Source organism: Pezoporus wallicus, unplaced genomic scaffold, assembly GCF_028554395.1.
Source record: "Pezoporus wallicus isolate ANWC-B61680 ecotype Strahan unplaced genomic scaffold, APGP_CSIRO_Pwel_v1 contig_9561, whole genome shotgun sequence".
NCBI lineage: Eukaryota > Metazoa > Chordata > Aves > Psittaciformes > Psittacidae > Pezoporus > Pezoporus wallicus.
In genome coordinates, this window is record NW_026639554.1 from 2,073 (window position 1) to 22,541 (window position 20,469).

A 20,469-nucleotide genomic window follows, 5' to 3' on the forward strand; every position below is an offset into this window, starting at 1 on the left:
GTTATAGCCACAATGCCGAAGTTGATACACTTCTGGATGAAGGCTGGGTTTGAATTAAAGAATCGGGAAGGTGCAGGTCTGTGGTTTGTTCTCAGTTTGGTTCTGAACAGTGACTTCCCAGCCTGGGGCTTACCAAGAGCCTTCAGAGGCTGGGTACAAGCAATGTAGTAAACAATTATGCATAAACGCCAAGATTCTACTCTTAGGAGTCCATGTTCTTCTTTGCTCACTGTTTAGTTGATTTGTGAGGCTCTGCAACAGCTGAAGTACTGCATGATGGTGTCCTGGAGCACTGCAGCATTGACAGCTTGAGATGTCTGTGTTCACAACTACATCTTGAGTTCAGTCCATGTTGGTTGTGGTAAGTTTGGGCTCCTGTTGTGCCACAGATAAGGAAATGTTAGTTGCTGTTGCCTCTTGGCCTTTTTATCTCTCTCGAGTTTTTATTCCTGCCCCCCAAAACTTCCATTTCTATTGGTCTGAGGTTACTGGAACACTTTTATAGGCAAAATTATTGCTGTGTTTGTGCTTCATGTAGTCTGGTGCACAATGCCTTCCAGTTACCGCAACTTCCGAAACAGCGTGCCGTGGCTAATCCTTTCTCTGGAAGCTGTTTTCATCGCCCTCTTTTACTTTGTGTTCCCATATGACGATAAATTAATTAAGGCTTACCCAGGTAAGATGAGCAACGTTGTTGTGAAAGGAAGAGTTAATGCCTACTTTAATTTTTTAATAAAAAAGATGGGATCCAGCAGGTTTGTGTATTTATTAGAAGTAAAATGGTTTACTGGCCTTTGAGTGCCCTACCTTGCCCTGTATGCTGTGTATTTATTATATCAAGGCAATGACATTGAACAAAGACCTAAGTGATACTAAATGGCATTGCTGGTCTGTTTTCTGCTGCCTGTTTGTGGTCATCTTGACCCCTATGAATGCAACCAACTCCTTAGGGCAGGCACTGCTCTGTGTTAAGTGGTCTTGGTGTGCGAAAGGGTTGTTGGGCTACAAAGTAAGAGTTCAGGATGGCACTGGTCTCTATTTGAGTGCTTGATGTAAAGAAATGAACTTAATACAGTGGAATTAAGGATTTAAATATATTCTGGAGATGCATTTTGTGCATTGATCAAAGGAATGTATTAGCAGATTATGCTATGGCCATAGTGTGCAAAGTATTTACAGTGTTGTGCAAATAAGAGCTGATTAATCCTCGTGACATTCTTGTGTTACCCTCCCTGTTTTATAGCTCAAAAAATACAGATCTGCTTCCTAGCAGCTTGATATTTTGCAGAAGGGACAGGCCAGTACAAGGATATGAGAATATGGCTGTTTGCATGTCCCGGGGGATGCTTTCAGCCCTACCAATCCAAGGGCTTGGACAGCCTCTGCCTTCTATTCAGTGGTGCTGGTTTCCCTATTGAACTCTTTCTACAGCTATTTCAGTTCCCCTCCGCAGATGAGATCATATGGGTTTCTCTTTGTAACTCATTTCTTCCCTAGTGCTCTCAAGGAATGAATCAGTACTAATTCATGGTAACTCTCCCTGAAATGTCCAACTAAAGCTCTTTAAGTTCACCTGAGGAAAAAGGAAAGCCCAGGTTTCATTGCTGAAAGTACTTCATTTCTGTTGTGCTTTTTGATCCCTCAGTCCCCTCCCTATTATCCATTCTGATCACTTCGTGAAAAATAAACTCAGGCTCAAGAGAATTGTTTTTCTGATTACTTATGGATTGGAAGGAAAGTTCTGGAATTCTTTATTGAATAATAATGGCACCTGAATTTTTATCTGAAGGCTTCTTAGTTAACTGTGATTTGTTTTTAACCAGCAATCCAGTCTGAATTAGTAACATCTCTGCTGGCTTGGTCCTTTCTGTCATGCAGCTTTCCAAGATGTCAACCACATGATGATTTTTGGATTTGGCTTTTTCCTGATGTTTCTGAAAAGATACGGGTTTAGCACCACCGGATTCAACCTCCTGCTCATTGTACTTGGTGTCCAGTGCTCTGTGCTGATAGATTTATTTGTTTTACTTCTTCAAAGGCAAAATAAATGTCATCTGGCAAGGTAATTATCTCATGTTAGAATTGGAATAATTTTAAGGACATTTGACTGTCATTCTTTCTGTATTGCCCCTGGTGTGGTCATGTTAAAGAATTCTTTTGTTCTTTCTCTTATTGCAGGCTAATAGAGGCTGCTATGAGCCTGACTGCTGTGGTCATCTCCACTGGAGCTGTTCTTGGGAAGGCTAACCCTGTGCAATTAATTCTGATGACAGTTCTGGAGCTAATAGTTTTCCATATGAGCAGATGGATGAACAACACATTCCTGCGGGTACTGTAATACGATTTCAGGCACATGAGGGAAAATTTCACTGGGATTTTAGCATGTTGCCTTTTGGTGGTTTGTTAGTGGAACTGTGTGTTTATGAGCTGCATTGAGTTCAGCTGAGTTAATTTCACATAAATAGCTTGTGCATAAACTGAGGCACTGTGAAAATAAAGTGCTTATAGGGAGGTTACATGAGCAACTCTATCAGGAATTGCATCAAAGTCTTCCTGTCGCCTCAAATAAACTACAGATTCATGGTCTAGGGTGAGGTGTCCCTGCCCATTGCAGGAGGTTTGGAACTATATGATCTTAAGGTCCTTTCCAACCCAAATCATTCTATGAGTCTTCTCTTGATACAGGTTACAGACAGTATCAGCATGATGCATGTTCACCTGTTTGGAGCCTACTTTGGTCTGGCCATCTCCTCATGTTTCCCTGAGCCATCACCGAGGACTGATAAGAATGCAAGAACCCCAAAGTCAGATTTATTGTCCATGTTGGGTAAGGCATTTGCTTTAATGTCTCACTAGGAACAAGAGATTGTGGTGGGACCATAAGGAAGGTTTTGGGGGGCTGGCCACAGCACACTGAGGCTGTTGTATCCAAAATGCACAGCTGAATGCAGCCAAGCATAGAAAACTGCTGCTGTTGCTGTGCTTCATGGTTTCTGACAATGCCTTGGTGAGTCTCACAGTATTTCCTACCAGGCACGCAACCACTCCTGCAGGGGCTGTGGCTTCATTTGCTTTGGTCAGGCTGAGCATAAAGGCTATGCCAGCCTCTCCCAGCTAAATTTGCCCCTTTGGGCTTGTTTAGGCATATTGGTAGGGACCTGTGCACCAAAACTGAGATCATTACTTGTATTTCAGTAATGCTTATGGTTGCCAGCTGGGGCCAAGGCTCAGTTTTGTTTTGCAAGGTGCTGTACAGAGATATAAAAAAGCAGCCCCTGCCTAGTAGTGTAAATGGAAAGATAAAAGCCTGATGAAGGGTGGGGAATACGATACAGACAGGCACACGAGAAAGGAACAGAGTGATGACAGGCTGAATGTATGGGAGTTATAGTCCTTTTCTTAAAGAAGCAATTTGGTAACTGCCACCAGTTGAACAAAGATCTTTCTGCAAAGGCCCAGAGAGTCTAATTCTAAGTTAGTCTTTGCCCAGTTAAAAAGAAATGTAAATGATGCTGGTTTGAGTCCCTGGAGTTCTTGCTTTGGTGGAGAATTTGTGGAGGTCAGTGTTTTAATATAACTTATCAAGACACTGCTAAACCTTTGTGATAGTTTCAGTGTAGCTTGCTACAATCAAGTGCTTGCTTTGGAGTAATTATAATGCCACGTCTCGAATAATTTCTCAGGTAACATGGGCAGACAGGAGCAGCTGAGCAGGCAAATTCCTCATAGTTCCCTTTTGCATCCTGCTTCTGAGAGCCGTGTGCAGGGTGCTGAGGTCCTCACTGTGTGACTGTTTTATTCCCAAGCTGAACAGATACTTTGTCTGTGCACTTGGAGCTGTTCGCAGCTCTGCGGACAGAGGCTCAGGCTCCCCAGTGTGGTCCAACTTGGCTTAGCGTGAGGCCCCCTACTTCCCTCTGCTGGTTGGAATTTGATCTACGGGTGTGTGTCTGCGTATAGGGAAAGATGTATCCTGCCAAGCGGTGTACTTCTTCTGTAGAGGCCCAGATTCCTAAATGCTGACAAACAGGGCCCGGGTCAGAGAAGCAGAAGAACCTGTTTTCATTCCTGTTGTTAGTGAAGCCTATGTGGTCATGGAAGTGTGACACCGTGCAGTGATCTTATGGGAGGAAAGTGAACTGTTCTTTTGGACCCACATACCAGGCAGTAGCTATTTGGTAGATAACCCTTTCACAAAGAACAAGAAAGTGAAGCTGTGAATGGCAGGGCTGGTGAAGTGTGATAACCTCAGATCAAGCTATTAGTCTCTAACCCTTCTAGTAGGGGTAGAGAGGATTCTGGTCTTACAACCCAGTTCATCCTCTCTTCAAAGCCTACCAGTTGTACTGGCAGCCAAGGTAAAAGACATTCCAAAGTGCACTTTGAGTTTCTTTATAGTGATTTGTACCATGTGAACTGTTTTCCTTCGTGGCTTTCATTCTCTCTTGCAGCTGCTTTTGAACAGTTATCCCACAGTCCCATGAGAAGAGGCAGAAACTTTGAAGGAGCAGGTCCCTGGTGCCTGTGCATAATAGGCAGGATGCTGATCATTTGGAAATCAACACTGGGATTGTTCCTACTTGTATCTGAACCTGCATTTAAGGGGATGATAGATAGGGCAAAGCTGATGTTAAAACGGTTCTTGAAAAGAGCATCCTACCTTCAGGCCAGTGAAGGACCAGCCAGATGCCAGCAGAGCTGTGCTTTGGCCTGTCTGTTTGACATTACAGTGGTGTGTTTCTTGGAAGGTGCTGGTACTGCAGGTAGCTCTTAGGGCTTTCTATAAGGTGTTATCCTTTGTTTAAATTGTGTGAGTTACAGAGGAAGCAGAATGTGGGCTGGAGCCCTTCAAAGACAGTGAGTACTTCATTCACTGTGGTTTAGAGCAGGTAATGATATTTGCTTGTCTTTGTCTCCAAGGCACTCTCTTTCTCTGGGTGTTCTGGCCAAGCTTCAATTCTATACTATCTGACAAGAAGTGGAGAGTCATCTACAACACCTACTTTGGCCTTGCAGTGAGTGCTGTCACTGCCTTTGCCTTGTCTGTTCTGACCACAAAGGATGGGAAATTCAGAATGGTAAGAAATGGGAAAAAATTACTGCATGGAAAAGGGATTTTTCTGCGACTCTCAGTAATACACTAAAAGTATAATAGTTACTTGGTAAAAACAAGTCCAGGTTTTCAGCCTGACAGTCATTTGCCTCCCAAGCAGAAGACTGAACTTGCAACTTAGAAATTACATCCTCAGATCATAATTCACAGTATACAGAGGCTGCTGTACGTGAGGACTGAACTCTCACTCCATGTTTTTGTTCTTTGCTTTTACAGACTCATATCCACAGTGCAGTTCTAGCTGGTGGGGTCGCTGTTGGTTATGCAGCACACAGTATCGAGCACCCTTGGATTGCAATGGCTTTGGGTCTGCTTGCCAGTGTGATAGCCATATTAGGATCTTACTGTTCACAGGTAGTACTCAAACCCTGAAATTGTTTTTTGTATAAACTATATAAACTTCTTTTCCAATGCAGGATACCTCAAGGGAAACCTCTCTTTCAAAAAGATTAAAGCTGGGAGAACTGAGGCCTTTTGAGCACAGTGCAGGACTGCAACTTGCAAAACCAAAATTCATTTCCTAGGTCTGCAATAGACGATACACTATTATCAACTTGTGTTCTTGTATATCAGTTAAATCTTTTCTTCTTCCCAGAGATGCCTGAATCCTCTCAAGCTTCATGATACCTCTGGAGTTCATTTCACTTTTGGCATGCCTGCTGTGCTTGGAGCTCTCACCCAGGTCATTCTCTTAATAATAACAAACTGGAATAATTTACCAAGGTACATAAATTCTTGCTATTAAGTAATAAACTTAGCTAATCATTATTGTAGTGTGCCCTGAGAAGAGTTCTCATACATACAGAAGGTCATCACAGATCAATTGTTTTATATCAGGTAACTTCAGATAATCTCTGAAGTCAGATAATCTCTGAAGTCCAAAAAAGTCAGTAAAAAAGAGTTGGAGTGTTGAGCTGACTTTGGATCAAAACTTTCATGCTAGCTTTTGGTCCTGTTTTCTGTCTCCCTTTTTATTTGATGTTCAGTGTGGCAGATACGGGAGGTGAAGGCTGGGGATGTGTGTCCTTCCAAGTCTCAGTTTGGTTTTTGTAACATGTTTTGGGCACCTCTGTATGCTAACATGGGGGGCAGAAATCAGCACTTCTCTGTGGTCACTGAACTGAGTCAGGGGCAAGAATGCCAGCTTGGACTAAAGCCAGTGTGGACACTGAGCTGGAAAATACAGCTGGGGGGATCCGCTGCAAAAGCTGAAGGCTCAGTTCAGGATATGCTCTGTAGCTGTTTTGATCTGGCACTGGCATTTCGTTTCTGCAGATCAGCCCCATGTCATGTCCTACAAGAAGTTCCCCAATTTTCTCAGTTTATGCAGAAAGGAACCACAGTGCAGCATAAGGGCCTTACGTGTTCTTCTTGAAAAAACAGACATTATGACATTTTACTATCACAATGATGGTTTCTAAGGGCAAAATATGTCCCCTGAAATCTGTGTTAGGCTTCTGATAGGGTTTCTTAAAACACCTATCTGCAGCTGTAGAGAGATTCTGGAACAACAGAATTGTTATGGGAGGTTTTGATGTAAAATGCTGTGGAGATACAGATTAATTCACAGTCTTAATGATACATCAGTCAACTTCAAAAAGTGAAACACTTGTTTTGCTTTTCAGTATGGGTTATTTGGTCATGATTCAAGTTGGTGCCTTCTGCCTGACCATCAGCGTCGCTTTGATAACAGGTCTTATTGCAGGTCAGTATTGAAAAAGGTGTTTTGGTACCTTCCTCATGTCCTCGGGGTAAAGGGTACATCAGCTTATGTTACCTGCTGTCATGTCAGTGCAACACTGCAGAGAGAGGCTAAATTGGGGCTCTGAAGTGTGTTTCTATGGGTAAATTATTTGGAGAAGAGCCAGGGACTCTTCAAAGCCCTGTATTTAAGATGTATTCTGCACGAATAACCTACTAGCACCATTCCTTCATTGGCAAAGCTTATTTTAACAGATGCTTAACAGCTGCCTTCACATTTCAGACAGGAGATGCGTGAGGGTGGAACTATTTTTACATTTGGGTATCTGTGACACAAATGCTGTCTAGCACTTGCCCCTTTTTTAGGCCAGTGGGTAGGAATCTGCCAGGTTCCCCAGTGTCTGTAGCTGGTGGGCACCAGCCAAGCACAGGGCTGCAGTCATGAGTGGTTTGGGGCCACCAGGGCTCATGTGTTCCCCGTGTGACATCCTGGCAGCTGCAGTTTTTCTGTAGCTGTTGATTCTATCTTGAATAAAAGAGAAATGGCAGATGAAAACTGCTGTGAAACACACTCTACAATCATTTTGTGTGTGTGTTTTAATTCATCTCAAACCTTTGTGCTGCCACAAGTGTAATGAAGATGTTGAGCTCATCAAGCAGATTTCTAAAACACATTCAGCTAGAAGAATTCAAAATACAGTGTTTAACCAATTGTTTAGAAGTCCAAATGTTTCCATCTGAAATCCCAAGCTAGCAGTGCTCTGAGCCCCGCTACTTTAAATACACAGGCATTTTTCATGCAAGACTAATTCTGGATGTATTTTTAGAGTCTGGCAAGCTGTTTAATGGGGTTTTACCTTGAGTAATTAATGTTTAATAACACAAGCCTTGATCCTGGCAAGCTTCTTTGTATTTAAGGTCAGCTTGAGTCAAGGGGCTCTGCTGAAGCGTTATTTGTATTTGATGTACATTACATTTGCATGTGGGTTACTAAGAAACCTCCAGTTACACACAGTCATCCCCTTTCCCTAATGTATATATTCATTGTTTTTGCAAATAGGTTTAATCTTAAACCTCAGACTGTTCAAGAGCATCCCTGTATCCAAGTACTTTGAAGACCAGTTTTACTGGGAGGTAAGTTTCAATGTCAGGTGAACTGTGTGGGAGAACATAGAGCACCTTGGTGAAGAACTCTGGGTATCTGAAATTAAAATGAAAAAGAAAAGAAAATTCCATTTCACAGTACATTTTGAAAGCCCCTCGGCCTTCCTGGGTGCAGGGTGGTGCTCAGCCTGATGCATCAACACAGGCCTTGGGCACCTTCAAATGCTGAAGGTGATGTTGTACCTGAATTACAAAAAAAAGACATGGATGAAAATAACCTTCCAGTAAGGTTTTCCACTGCCTGTTTTGTATTATGATTTGGTGCATATAATGTTCTGATACAAGAACGTTTGTTTTCAGTTTCCCCACTTGGCTGTTGGATTTTGAATGGAGGAACCCAGATGAGTGATTTGACCGAGGCTCAAGAAAGCCATCCCAATGGGCACCTAAAAAACTAGTAATAAACTGTACTAGTTATTCTTGAAAGATAGAGTGTGAATTTACAGATGCATTTAACTGCTTTGTTGAACTTAAATATTTTTTGCTACAAAAAAGTTGGCTGCATTCATCGCTGTAATGGCTTATCAATCAAAGTGCTTGGAAACCTTACACTATTTTTAGCTCCCAAAGCCAAAGCAAGTATGTTAAAGTACAATTTTTCCAAGTGTCCATACTCATTCTTCTCTAGCAAAGCATGCAAGTACTTGTTTTTAAGCTAAATTAATTCTGTTGAAGGCCTTGTTAAGCAGGGATTTGATGAGCGAGCTGGATCAGGGCCAGAACTCTATCCTGCCAGACTGAGCTCTTGAGTTATCTGACAGCTTAAAGAAAAATCTATAATCCCTTGGCTCAAGCTATCTATTTGGAAGCTCAGATGACAAGGAGTGAAATTGTTCTGCTTGTGGCTGGTGCCCTTGTCAGCAATGATACTTACTCAGATTGGCAGTAAAACTCAGCACAGCCTGTCCGTGTGGGGACAGTGTGCCCAAAGGGCTCTGGCTGCCCTAAGTGCAGGCAGCAGGGGAGGCTATGGGGACAGTGCTTGGGCCTGGGTGATATGAATCCCAGGGTGGTGTATGTTGGGCTGGTTTACCCTGTGCCGAGCTCAGGCCTGATGGGGCAAGTGAACCCTTGTGTTTAAATGGATTGTCATCCCTGGTGTGTCTTCATTGTTCCAAAATAGCTGACACAGAAAAACTTATTAAAAAATGCTTATCTAATAAAAGAAAATGACAATTTGATGGTTGGTTTGTCACAGTTAACATGCTATGCACTACTACCTGTGCCACAGTGCAATCCAGGCTCAACTGGTGTCCTTCACTTCCCAGCAGCCAAAGCAACAGCTGTTTTCTAGCAGGAATGCTGCTAAGGAATAGCAATTTATTCACCCTCTTTTCCCCGCATCTCTTTCATCATTATTTCTTGAGCAGCAACCCAGGTGAATACATAGGAAGGGGCAGACACAGGATCAACATTCTCTCTGGCAGTGACTGTCCTCCCTGCCAAAGACAGAACTCTTTTCACAGTGGTTGCAAAAGAGCTGACAGCAAGGTCTGTGGATGAGCTGCTTCCATCTAGAGCCACTGCACAACTTGTACTTGTGCCTCTACGGCATCATCCACAGCAACAGTGAGTTGTTACTCACCAGAGACTTCCCCATTACTGCCATAGTGTGTGTGTGGGGGAATTCCAGAGCAGCATAGTTCTGTATTACGCAAGAAAAGGCACACAGCAGTAAATTTTGAAATGGAAAAAATGGTTATATTGTCCAGATATAGGAAATATTTAATAAATAGATGTTAAAAAGTTGTTTTAAAGCATTTTTAGTAAGTCTCAGATTGTAATTAATGTTGTAGAAACAGCTGGTTAAATACATCCATTTTCCACTACACTATTTACTTGTAGCAAACATGGTAGCACAAAAGTGACTTCTGTTGTGACATGCAGCAATTCTACATGTGTCAAAACCATTACACATTGCGATCAGCATACAAGAGTAAAAAATGAAACAGCACAGAACCAGGATTTTTAGTGCCATGATTTGAGTTTTCCTGGGTTTATCTTCAGACACAATTGAAGGTCACCCTTTACAAAATGGCTTTACAAAACATTGGGAGTGTGCAGTTAAAAACCCAGCGTGGCCAATGCACTTCCACAGGCGTGTTCATTGCCACAAGTCTTCTGTGCGACCAAATTTGAAGACCAGTCCTCTGTTTAAAAGAGAATAAAGTGATACGAGTACATCATGGAGCAAATCAAACACCTATGACGTTAAATACAAGATTTCAGGAAGCAAACTATGGTATTTATAAATCCATTTCCTGGTCCTGCAATGAAAACTATGCAGACAGACCCCAGATATCTGCTGCCTTGATATGCAGTTTATTCACTTGTCTGGTTATGAAACAGGACTTGAGGAACCAGATTACAGCAAGTTTCAGTTTTTATCATTAAAAACAAATTAGATGAAACAAACAAAAAGAGATTGTCTTACCCAAAAAAGATGAATGCATTCTGGAAGAACACAGCTATTCCTGGGTACACTACTGGTTTTTCTATCAAAAGAAAGAAATCTCCATGTATGTCTCCAGAAAATCCTCTCCAAACTCTGTTCTCAGAAGACAACGATCAGCCTAACCCCACTAGAAAGCTAATTCAATGGCTTTTTGTGTCATCTCCTTCCCCCCAGTCATTTAGCTTTCCAAAGAGAAGAAGTATGTCCTGTTCTCTAACCAAACATGTGCCTCTCATGCAGTGCTGATGTAGACTGCAGTTATCACACCGTGTTGCACATCCTGTTTGGAACATATGTGTGTGTCAGTATGTACACGTGTATGGTCATGTATAGTGACAATGTACAAAAGGGGAGTGCACATTAGCACTGCTGTGCACCTTGGGCACTTGGCTTTCTTTGAAAATCCCCTTGAGTAAGGCCAGAGCTGACAAGAGTGTGCATTAAACCAAAGCACCTCACTAATGTGGAATTCACTGCAGCTTCAGGCACAGGCAGGGCTGGCTATTACATGTACTCAAGTGACCCAACTTCCTTTCGAAAAACAAAAGCCAGTGCACTGTTCTAAAATTCATCATCATTTAAAATACCTTCAAACTTTCAGAACCAGATCAGGTCACATTCCACACCATATCTTACCTTTAACAACGTAGCCTCCAAAAAGGATCCACATGGAAGCAATCAGAGATCCAAAAGCCATCATGAAACCAATGAACAGCCAGATCCGAGCACCTTGAAAACCACAGGGGGACGTGTTGTGCCTGTGTCTGAGTCCAGACACTCCTGACTTTCAGGGTGCTTTGGTTTGGGAGCCACACAAGGAACAGCCCTCATGGCTCTTCCAAGGCTCTGTGGCTTCCCAGACCTGTCACTACCCAACAGCCCACAGCTCTGTACCTGTTTGTCCCAGGCAGCCTTCACTGTAACTGTCACCCCGCACTTGGCCATTAGATACCGCGTTGATCCTGCACGAGCAAAACAGGATCAAACTGGGTAAACATGGGTAAAACAAAAAGTATCTTTACAAAGCAATAGGAAACCTCTCAGAAACCTATAGAAAAAGGATAAAATCATGTATTTCTTATGTATTTGTTTTTAAGGGTATAAGGCTAAAGCTTAATCGTTTTATTAAGCTCGAAATAGTAAAAAATATTTCTCCAAAACCTTGGACTTGTACAACATTTAACTTTTTAAGTGGTTCCGTATTCTAAGTATCAATAAATGTAAGACAGATGAGACACAATAACTTGATGTTTTATTCTTAATTCCCTCTCCATTTAAAGCCCACGTGTTCCCTAATTAACTGCACAAAGCAAGTTGCAATCTTTAGCTCTCACGAAGAAATTGCACTTACATTAGGAATGCCAGAGTGGCTATAACCCCACAAGCATGGTATGAATGGTTGAAGTCTTCCACTTCAGGGTACTTTACAGCTGCATCTATGATTATCCACCAACCTGTGAAAAACTGTTTCAAAAGAAAAAAGAGCACAACAACTTCAAATGTGGGCACAAGCGTTTTAACGAGACAGCTCTGCAAAGAGTGGCATTAGTACAGAAAATCATTCCTTTAGACCCCAACCCTGAGTCTGATGACAGCACAACCGGTTTTGCCATGGACTGAGGAACAAGGTTAAATGCAAAGCCAGAGATTTACCTGCTCCAGGAGCCACTAAACGGGTAGAAGCTGCGAAACCTCAGACAGGGATGCAAGCACCCAGAACGGGTTTTGTCATTAAGGCTACACAGGAGGAGAACATCTCCCTGTTCCTCCTTTTACCTCCAAAGGGACAACAGCTCCTAGCTCACCCCCAGCTCACTGCTCCGAAGAGCCCGAGCGCAGCCGCACGCACCAGCACTCCGGCAGCGACCGACGCGATCGTGTTCCGCTTCTCTCCCCAGTCAACGCACTCCGAGCACCTCAGGCTCTCCAGAAACCCGGACATCTTCCAGCGCTCTGAAGGGCTGCGGGAGGAAAAGGGACGTTTCCTTCAGCTCCGGGGCTGCGCGGAACGGCTCCGAACCGCGGAGAGCCCACACCGGGGCCCGCTCCGAGGGGGGCGCTGGCAGCGCCTGGGCACCGGCACCACCGCCGAGGAACCGCTAGGGAGACGGTCCCGGTTCGCGGCTTTGGCCTGCAGCGAGCACTGAATAGAAACGTTGAGATAAAGCAAGCTGCCTCAAGCTGTGGATGGTGACATGACTCAGGGCTATAGTCCTGGCGTAAGACAGCTCAGGTGGAGTGCAGCAACTTCCGTAGCTATGAAATGGCTGCCGCTAGAGGGACAGCCATCTTAATTATTAATGCGTAACCTCACCGAGGGTTACATCCAAAACCAGGGGCACATCCACTGCGGCATTGCCCGGATTGCTCACTGGTTAAGTAGAATGGTTTTAATAGCAGTTCGCTGCTGGGGCGTGCGGAGCTTTGTGTAGTTTTGTAATGTGCAGTCACGGCCTTGGTGTGGCTGCTTCGTGCCTTGCAGGTGCTGATAGAACTGCAGAATAAAGCTATTCCATTTGTGCTGACCTGAAGGCAAGTGCTTGTTTTTCATTGTAAATGTAATAGGCTGCATTTAGGATAGATTGAAAATACAATACCTTGGGAATTCTGTTGGGAGAGGGGAGAAAAGGTATTAACTTTTCACAAAACACTTATGGTAACCTAGCAAATGAAGGCTGTTAAAACCCACACAAACCAACCTCAGAATTCCACACAGAACTACTTATGGGTTAAACTGAAGCTTTTTTTCATTTCATATGAAAGACTGACTATAGGAAAGGAAATGATGACACTTTAAACTGTCACAGGCAAAACATGCTGATAGACTGGGTGACAACTGCTGGTGCTTAATTAGCCTTGGAACTTTCTGCCTGTGTGCTGTAATGGTGGTGGTGGTGGTTGTATAAATACCTTAATGCGCATAAACTATGAGCTTCCCCTCCCCACCTTTGACAGGAACAGAGACCGGGTATTGCACAACAACAGTAAAACCAGAACCAGCTTCTGAAAGCACCTGTGTGCAGGAAATGGTGGTGAGGAAGACTGAGGATATGACAGGCTTTATGGACGACTTAACCCTCAGCTCACCGAAGAAGAGAGAGTCGTCTGTGAGATCCAGGAGGAGTTGTGACAGGTCATCCACAAGGTCATCCAGCAGATCATCTTGCAGTTCACGGTCCAGTTCAAGTAGTTCCTCTTCAGCTTCCTCCAGGAGTTGGAGCCGGTCCAGATCAAGGTCACGGGGTGGAAGAACCAGTTCCCGAAGGTACAGAAGATCCTCCCGCTCGTATTCCAGAAGCCGGTCGAGATCCCGTGGCTATGCGCGGTACCGTGGCAGGTACCACGTCAGATACTACCGCAGATACCGCCGCTCGCCACCAAGGTACCGGTCCCGCAGCCGGTCCTGGTCCCGTGGAAGATCCTATTACAGAAGGTCATACTCGAGAAGCAGATCACGTTCTAGATGCAGAAAATATTATGGATTTGGCAGGACAATATACCCTGAGATTTACAGGAGCTGGAGGAGCAGGTCACGATCAAGATCCTGCAGTAGGTCACCTCTCCACTTGAGTGCAAAAGGTACTTCTTTTTTGAGCCTTTGTTGTGTAAGAACCTCAAAGCTTACAGCTTATTTTAACCAGGCAAATTTACGTCTGTTGAGTTGCTTTACAGAGCAGAATTGAAAGTGACAATGGGTGGTTATAAGTACATGTTTTTAAAAAAGTAGTTCAGAGCATATTCTTAGGACTTCAAATGAAGCTAAATTTCAAGTTCTGATGAATATTCATCGCAGTTAATGCTTACTTAGATTCAGTGATAGTAAACCTGCAGGTTTTGGGGCTTGTGTGAGTAGTTGCATATTAATTTAAGCATAAGAGAAGACACTTTTTTTTTTTTTTTTTTTTAAGACAAAAAGGAACTCCTGGAAATTGCAAAAGCAAATGCTGCAAAAGCTCTGGGAACAGATAACATCATCTTGCCAGCAAGCTTGAAGATGTTTACTCCTCCCAAAGAGAGAAAAAGCACCAAACAAAAGCAGGAAGATCCTGGGGAGTCAGCTGAGGTAAGTATGAACTGGAGTGTTCTCAAGGAAAAGGTAAACCCTTCTTAACTTGGCTCTGCATGGATGTCTCATCGGTTTTAACTCTGGAGTTTGTGATTATGAATTGAAACTGTTGAACAAAAACTTCAGATTTCCCAGAGTGGTGAAAACTGCTCCGGAAACCACATTGCTGTGAGCCAAAAGTACTGTGGACTCTTGCGAGGTGGTTGATCCACTGAGTACCTGCAGGCTTCCAGTAGTGGCAGGTTGGGAAGGAGAGGTGAATGTAGTTTTTTCCTTTGGGTTGTTCTTCTGAAAGGATATTAATTAGACTAGTTTATGTGTTTCTGACCTAGAACAAGAGTCTTCTTACGAAACCGAGTGAATAGTGCGGGGATTTTTTTTTTTTCAAGTTACATCTTTCTGCCCTTTTTAATTGTTAAAAGTTTTTCATGTGCAACAAACTGTTTCCCAGAAATTACGTACCAAAGCACACAAATGCATTTTACATACTTTATTTCTGTCTTATAGAAATCATGACTATGGTTCCAGACATGATGAAGAAAATCTGTTGGTAATAAAGGGACTTGTGGGCTGTAGCTGCTGTGAATTTAAGGGAGGGAGAAACTCGAGCAGCTTAAACTGGATGTTAGTTTGGCTCTGTCATTACAGTGTGACCTGATTAGTCGTAAATGCAGAACTGCACTAACTGTTCCCATTGAGCAGATGCTGCAGTAAATATACTGAGGGGTTTAGAGAAATGGTACAGGCATCCCGTTCATAATATATGCAATATATTCCAGATATTGAGAGTACAGAAGAAGAGGCCTGCATCACTGGCAGATAAGTTTATTGTTATTCAAAGCTCTGCAGGATGGATATGCAGAACTTAAAGCCACTTGCTCTCCCACTGCACTGTGGGGCAGTCCATGCTTCCAGTTGGTGGAATCTGTTTAAAGTCTGTAATGGGGGCATGGATATCACATGAGAGAATTGGGATATGGACTTTGGGGGGAAAAGCACTGAATGCTTTCAAAGAGAGTTTGACATTTGATCTGTTTGGATATTTAGTAGCTTACAGCTACTGTTGATGTAAATATCTGAAGCAACTCCACCAGAAAGTTCATGCTCTCTAGTAACTGCCTTAACGTGCATTGAATAATGTGTCCTCCCACCTAAGCTGTGTGTGCTTTCTCTAGCGACCCACAAGACCAGCAGGAAACATGACCAAGAGTGGAATAGAGAGAGCAGCTATACAGAAGAGCATTTCCTTCAGTCCTAATGTAAGTGTGGCCTCCCAGTGTAGAATCCTGGTACTTCCTCACTCTGCTAGGCTTGTCCCAGCATTGGTTGCCAAATTAAATTTAATAATGGTAAAGAACTTGCTGATTGAGTAATGAGTTTCCTGGAGCTGGATCAGTCCTTCAGCGGCAGAGCCCTGTAATCACTATAGCAGTGTGTTCAGAATGGATGTTTACCTGATGTCAAATGTATCTACTGTGCTGTAGGCTTGAAAGTGTATGCCAGAAGTAGTTTGCACCAGAACTTAATTCAAGCTACATGTTTTAGTAAAGCAAACAAAGGAAAAAGCAGTTTCCTCAAGTCCTGTGTCAGGTGTCCATAGGTGATACTCAGAGGGCATAAGGTCTCCTGTGAGCTGAAAGCTTTGTCTCACCAGTGGAAGCTGACAGGCCTTGGTGCATTCCTTCTTCAGGCAGCACTTTTAAAGGAAACTTGTGTGGTTCTTTTGTTTTCCAGAATACAATGGCAAAACCAGTCCTACAGAAGCCAGTAAGCCAAGTGGTTAAAGAACCGGCAGTCTCCCCGGCAAGAGAAGATGACAGGAAGGGAAGTCCCTATGGGCAGTGGGTTCCTGTCAGGAAGGAGGAGAAGAAAACATTTCTCAACTTCTCACCCAAAAGCGCCTTGTTCCGGGCACGCTGACTTGTTTGTCTGTGTCTGACTGCAGCGTTGCGCACACTTCAGTAGCGAGGGCTGAAACGGTCTGATCAGGGTGAAGATTTATTAATGCCGAGTGTTCATTTTGAGATCTTAATTGCGGAATCTTAGGTTTCTCTTTCAGATCTAGAGCACAGTGATCCGCCAGCCACAGATGGGACTCTTGTGTATAGTTGTACGTGTTTTGTATTGCTTTAATGGACTAGAGCTTACAGGTGGGTAACTTTTTCTAAACAACTGTTCAGTAGCTGTTATTTTGAAGTCTTGATTTATACTGTGTAGCTCGTCAAGTGAATAAACTTAAATTTTGCACTGGCTTCTTGGCGTGTCGAGTGTTAGACCTGTGTTGAGTGGCGAGCTGGCTGAACGCTGGGGCATGCTATGTCCAGGCTGAGCTGTTGTTACCACAGCCTGCAGCAGCAGGTGATTTCTGGACCTTCACACTGGCTTGGCTTTTGTGAAAATAAATCACTACTAAAATAAAGTGAGTTTGACTCCTCCAATGAGAAACTGTATTGCCAGGCAAGGCTGGCATGTGTACAAAGGATGTCCCTCACCTTCTCGGTGATGGTCAGCTGTGTGGTACAGGGGAGCTCCACACTCATCACACAACAGTCCCAACCATGCTTTTACCAAAGTTCGTGTTCCCCAAACGTGCTTTTACCTCCCTGCTACCCATGTCCTCAGGAACTCTGGCTACTGCTCAGAATTTAATTCTTACCAGTTTATTGTGTTACGTGATTACACAAGCTTGTTCCTTCTGCAAATAAAAGCTATGTACAGCTGAAGGTCTGCAGATGACTTACCACATCAAATACATCATTGATCTTTCAAATTACTACAGTCTACAAGGTATTTTTTTTTTATAAAATTTAAAATCACCCACAAAATCTCTTACTAAGCCAAACTTGAGCAGGGGCAGGTGCTTTGCTGAGGACTCAGACAGCTGTTCCTCTCTCGAGGTTCTGTTTGATCTCAGCTGTGTACTTCCCATAGAACCTCTCTGCCTTCTTGTTGAACTTGGCATTTCTCTCGTTAATGTAGTCTATGTCAGCATCATCATTGTAGGGCCGGCGCCTGCTGTACTTCTCACGCTTCTCAATCCTGAAAGGCAAACGGCACCCATGGTGAACCTGGGGGTGTGACTGCACAGGGTCTCTCAGTGCCACCTCTCTGTTTACTTACTGCTTTTCAAGATCTGCGACCATTCTATCGACCCCTTCCTTAGTCGGCACGTGAGTTCCATGGAGAAGACTGTCAGAGGTGGGATAAAGCGCTTCCCCGCTGGACAACAGGAAGAGATGGACAACAGTTTATGCACGCTCCAGTTTACTGTAACAGCTCATGGTGCTGGTGTTGGTGCTAAATCCACCCTCTCCTCAGTGCAAGTGACACAACTTGTTGCTTCTGCAAACTTAGTAATGCTCCTACTCCTCACACAGGGACTGCCAGTTATGGGATCATGAGTTTTAAGATAACATTAAAAGGTCTAACATCACAGTGGATGAGATGTTCAGCACAGCATGTGCTGAAAGGATTACTTCTGAACGGCTTTGGTGTTAGCTAATAATTCTGAAACACCACAGACACCATCACATGACAGATCAAAACTCACTACTGCTCCTTCAGCTTCTCATACTCCTCCAGGTCAGGTTTGATCTGCCGGGTCAGCCTCTGGTACTGGCGCAGCTGAGCAGCCGCGTAATCTGGGGAAGGAAAAGCGTGGAGGTGAAGGTTTTTATTTGATGGGTCAGTTTGCAGCTAAAACACTTAACAAAGGTGCTGGGTGCAAACACAGTTACGTAGTTAAGCCATTACCTGAAAATCCCAGATCTGGATTTTTCCTCTTCTTTTTCCTTTCCCACCTCTCTGCATCCTCAGCGCTGATCTCCAGCAGTTTAACTCGCTCATAGTCCTCTCCTCTTGCTGCGCATTCCTACCAGAGAACAAAGAACACTTCAGTTGTAACAACAGCCAACCATGAAGCTTAGTTACGCCTACCAAGATGAGTCCAGCCAGCACCCAGGGCAGGACAGTAATTTAGATACTCAAGAATCTTAACTAGGAGGTGGATTTTATTGCCTGCGTAAGCTCCCAAGGCTGTAGCACCACCACGAATGGGGCTCTGCCCCACTGTCAGTGCACAGCCCAGGGTTCAGCAGGGCTGCAGAAGCTGTATTCGTGTGCTTACCCTCTTCTTTTCCTCCACCTTCAGCTCCCACTCCAGCCGAGCTTTTTTGGCCTCCCAGTTTGGTGGCAATTTAAGTCTTTTATCTTCTTCCACCACTTCTTGGTGGTTCAGCTTGCGAGCCTCGTTCTAGGCACAAAGCGCTTCATTACACCCGGTAATAATGGACCGGAACCCCCGGGCTGCAGGAGCCCGGCCCGGCACAGCCCACCCCGACCGCCGCGTCTGGGGCCCGCCGCCGTGTGCTGGACGGGCACCGGTGCCACCGGAGCCGCCCCTCCCGCACTGCTCCCCTATGGCGAAGCCCGGCCCGGCCCCGCTGCGCTCACCGCGTACCCGCTTCAAGTGGAGCTCGCGGAACTTGCGCAGCCGCTCCTCCCGCTTCTGTGCCGCCGCTGCAGCCACCGCCGCCGCGCTAGGCCGCGCCTCGTCCTCCGAGCCCGAGGAGCCCTGGAACAACCCTCGCTCAGCCCGTGACGGGGAAGGAGCCGCGAGCCCCCCACCCCCCACCCGCCGCCGCCGCCGCCGCCGCCCTCACCCCGCCGTCGGGATCGGGAGCGCCGAGGCTGCCCAGCTCCGACACCGCCGCCGCCGCCATCTCCTACGAGGAACGCTTCCGCTTCCGCCTTCGCGCACGGCCTGTCGGGAAGCCGCCGCCGCCGCCTCGGGCGCCCCCCAGCGGTTGGGAGGAACCACCGCCCCCCGCCACCGCCTGCACCGGGGGCAGGCCTGAAACCGGCTGCTTGCGTGCGGAGCCGCCCGGGAGCGAGCTCCCATTCCCCGGGATTGCGGCCGCTGGTGCCGGGGCAGGCAGCCCCCAGCGGGCCTGGGGCGAGCCGAGGTTCCGGAAACGCTGGCAACGAGCATTTTCCTCCTCTTCTCCCGAGGAACCGGCGGGGGATGCAGCCTTGCAGGCAAAGCGAGGAAGCGGCAGTGCTCCAGAGGAGCCTCGGAGAGAGCCGGTGCTATCGATAGATAAATATGGACCCAAACACGGATTTACCCTCGGGGTTTATCAGCAGCAGCGCTTTGCGCATAGAGGTGCATCCGTGTGCGTGTGCGTGTAACGCCTGTGTGCCTGCAGAGGTGCAGAGCTCCTCTTTCCCGTTGCAGAAACCACCCAGGCCCTGCAGGGTCGGTAACTGCCGCCCCACGACACGTTCTGGAGCCGGCGTTGTCATCTGCAGCTCGTCACTTCCCAGCAGAGGGAAACGCAGGCCAAGTGATGAGGGGCTGCGGCAGCGGCGGGCCCCTGGCAAACCCCGACGGTCTCTGTTCTCTTTTAACTTCACTTTCTTCTGCTGCCAAACTCTGATGCATGCTGAGTGATTAAAAATATCAAATGCGGCGGTACCCAGCAAGGAGTCGAGCCGCAGGGGGAAAAAGAACCCCAACCCAGTGAAGCCAGTGCAGTACAGCAGAGCAGGCTGGGCCCCGGTGACAGTGCCTTAAGGAAAAGGAGAGGATGGTCCTGACGTGGGTTGGGTTTGGGTGTCTCCTTCACCTGCCCCCTCCGCATCCCTGCTGCTTGGCTGGGAGCTGTCAGATTTCCATGCACACGAAGCAAACTGCACCTGCTCCGGGGACGGGGACCGGGACCGCCGGTGCTGGAAGGGGAGGTTTGTCTGTTGATGTTGGACAGTCACTGGGCAGTTCAGTGGCTGAGTTACGTGCTTGGGACCCCAGCACTCAGTCACCCCTTGTCCCCTTCAGGCATGGGTTAGGAGCAGGCAGAGGGTGAGCGGTTGTGGGGCAGAGGCTCTGGGGCTGTCACTCGCTTGTGCAGTCGCTGCCCTCCCGTTGAACCACAGGAGGCTGGACGTGCCCATGGGTTTGTGTCCAGCCCT

General features: G+C 45.7%; 4 protein-coding genes across 8 annotated transcripts; 2 read left to right on the top strand and 2 right to left on the bottom strand.

Moving 5' to 3' along the window:
- Positions 1-238: 238 nt before the first annotated feature.
- On the top strand, positions 239-9,159 carry LOC130602294 (RH-like protein). 4 transcript variants are annotated; one of them, XM_057415037.1, is made up of 10 exons: positions 244-676; positions 1,879-2,062; positions 2,179-2,329; positions 2,686-2,827; positions 4,921-5,078; positions 5,330-5,467; positions 5,709-5,836; positions 6,739-6,818; positions 7,875-7,948; positions 8,279-9,159. In XM_057415037.1, the coding sequence occupies exons 1-10, from the start codon at positions 550-552 to the stop codon at positions 8,303-8,305; spliced, it is 1,209 nt and encodes a 402-aa protein (XP_057271020.1). In that variant the 5' UTR covers positions 244-549; the 3' UTR covers positions 8,306-9,159. The 4 variants fall into 4 exon arrangements, with proteins under 4 accessions (XP_057271024.1, XP_057271023.1, XP_057271020.1 ...); XM_057415039.1 differs by having other exon boundaries at positions 246-676; positions 1,879-1,943; positions 2,180-2,329; XM_057415041.1 differs by lacking the exon at positions 5,709-5,836 and having other exon boundaries at positions 239-676.
- A 496-nt stretch (positions 9,160-9,655) lies between these two features.
- On the bottom strand, positions 9,656-12,451 carry TMEM50A (transmembrane protein 50A). Its single transcript, XM_057415042.1, has 6 exons — positions 12,283-12,451; positions 11,785-11,897; positions 11,328-11,395; positions 11,070-11,162; positions 10,413-10,473; positions 9,656-10,128 (listed from the first exon to the last, which is right to left on the bottom strand). Exons 1-6 carry the CDS (start codon positions 12,373-12,375, stop codon positions 10,083-10,085), a joined length of 474 nt encoding a protein of 157 aa, XP_057271025.1. The 5' UTR covers positions 12,376-12,451; the 3' UTR covers positions 9,656-10,082.
- An 874-nt stretch (positions 12,452-13,325) lies between these two features.
- Positions 13,326-16,751, top strand: RSRP1 (arginine and serine rich protein 1). 2 transcript variants are annotated; one of them, XM_057415043.1, is made up of 4 exons: positions 13,326-14,012; positions 14,342-14,496; positions 15,675-15,758; positions 16,234-16,751. In XM_057415043.1, exons 1-4 carry the CDS (start codon positions 13,361-13,363, stop codon positions 16,417-16,419), a joined length of 1,077 nt encoding a protein of 358 aa, XP_057271026.1. In that variant the 5' UTR covers positions 13,326-13,360; the 3' UTR covers positions 16,420-16,751. The 2 variants fall into 2 exon arrangements, 1 of the variants encoding a protein (XP_057271026.1); XR_008972871.1 differs by having other exon boundaries at positions 13,360-14,012; positions 15,279-15,758; positions 16,234-16,298.
- A 515-nt stretch (positions 16,752-17,266) lies between these two features.
- Positions 17,267-19,273, bottom strand: SYF2 (SYF2 pre-mRNA splicing factor). The gene is made up of 7 exons (XM_057415044.1): positions 19,161-19,273; positions 18,959-19,072; positions 18,626-18,751; positions 18,253-18,370; positions 18,050-18,140; positions 17,620-17,718; positions 17,267-17,538 (listed from the first exon to the last, which is right to left on the bottom strand). Exons 1-7 carry the CDS (start codon positions 19,218-19,220, stop codon positions 17,373-17,375), a joined length of 774 nt encoding a protein of 257 aa, XP_057271027.1. The 5' UTR covers positions 19,221-19,273; the 3' UTR covers positions 17,267-17,372.
- Positions 19,274-20,469: the final 1,196 nt, after the last annotated feature.

Bases quoted from the DNA above. Each gene is read 5' to 3' on its own strand.
- TMEM50A (XM_057415042.1), bottom strand. From the start codon at position 12,375: ATGTCCGGGTTTCTGGAGAGCCTGAGGTGCTCGGAGTGCGTTGACTGG. The intron at 11,898-12,282 runs GTGCGTGCGGCT...CTTTTGAAACAG, and splicing joins CGGTCGCTGCCGGAGTGCTG to TTTTTCACAGGTTGGTGGAT. The intron at 11,396-11,784 runs GTAAGTGCAATT...TTGCTCGTGCAG, and splicing joins GCCACTCTGGCATTCCTAAT to GATCAACGCGGTATCTAATG.
- LOC130602294 (XM_057415037.1), top strand. From the start codon at position 550: ATGCCTTCCAGTTACCGCAACTTCCGAAACAGCGTGCCGTGGCTAATC. The intron at 2,063-2,178 runs GTAATTATCTCA...CTCTTATTGCAG, and splicing joins AATAAATGTCATCTGGCAAG to GCTAATAGAGGCTGCTATGA. The intron at 5,468-5,708 runs GTAGTACTCAAA...TCTTCTTCCCAG, and splicing joins TAGGATCTTACTGTTCACAG to AGATGCCTGAATCCTCTCAA.
- SYF2 (XM_057415044.1), bottom strand. From the start codon at position 19,220: ATGGCGGCGGCGGCGGTGTCGGAGCTGGGCAGCCTCGGCGCTCCCGAT. The intron at 18,752-18,958 runs GTACGCGGTGAG...CTTTGTGCCTAG, and splicing joins GCGAGCTCCACTTGAAGCGG to AACGAGGCTCGCAAGCTGAA. The intron at 18,371-18,625 runs GTAAGCACACGA...GTTCTCTGGTAG, and splicing joins AGGTGGAGGAAAAGAAGAGG to GAATGCGCAGCAAGAGGAGA.
- RSRP1 (XM_057415043.1), top strand. From the start codon at position 13,361: ATGAGCTTCCCCTCCCCACCTTTGACAGGAACAGAGACCGGGTATTGC. The intron at 14,013-14,341 runs GTACTTCTTTTT...TTTTTTTTTAAG, and splicing joins TCTCCACTTGAGTGCAAAAG to ACAAAAAGGAACTCCTGGAA. The intron at 14,497-15,674 runs GTAAGTATGAAC...TGCTTTCTCTAG, and splicing joins ATCCTGGGGAGTCAGCTGAG to CGACCCACAAGACCAGCAGG.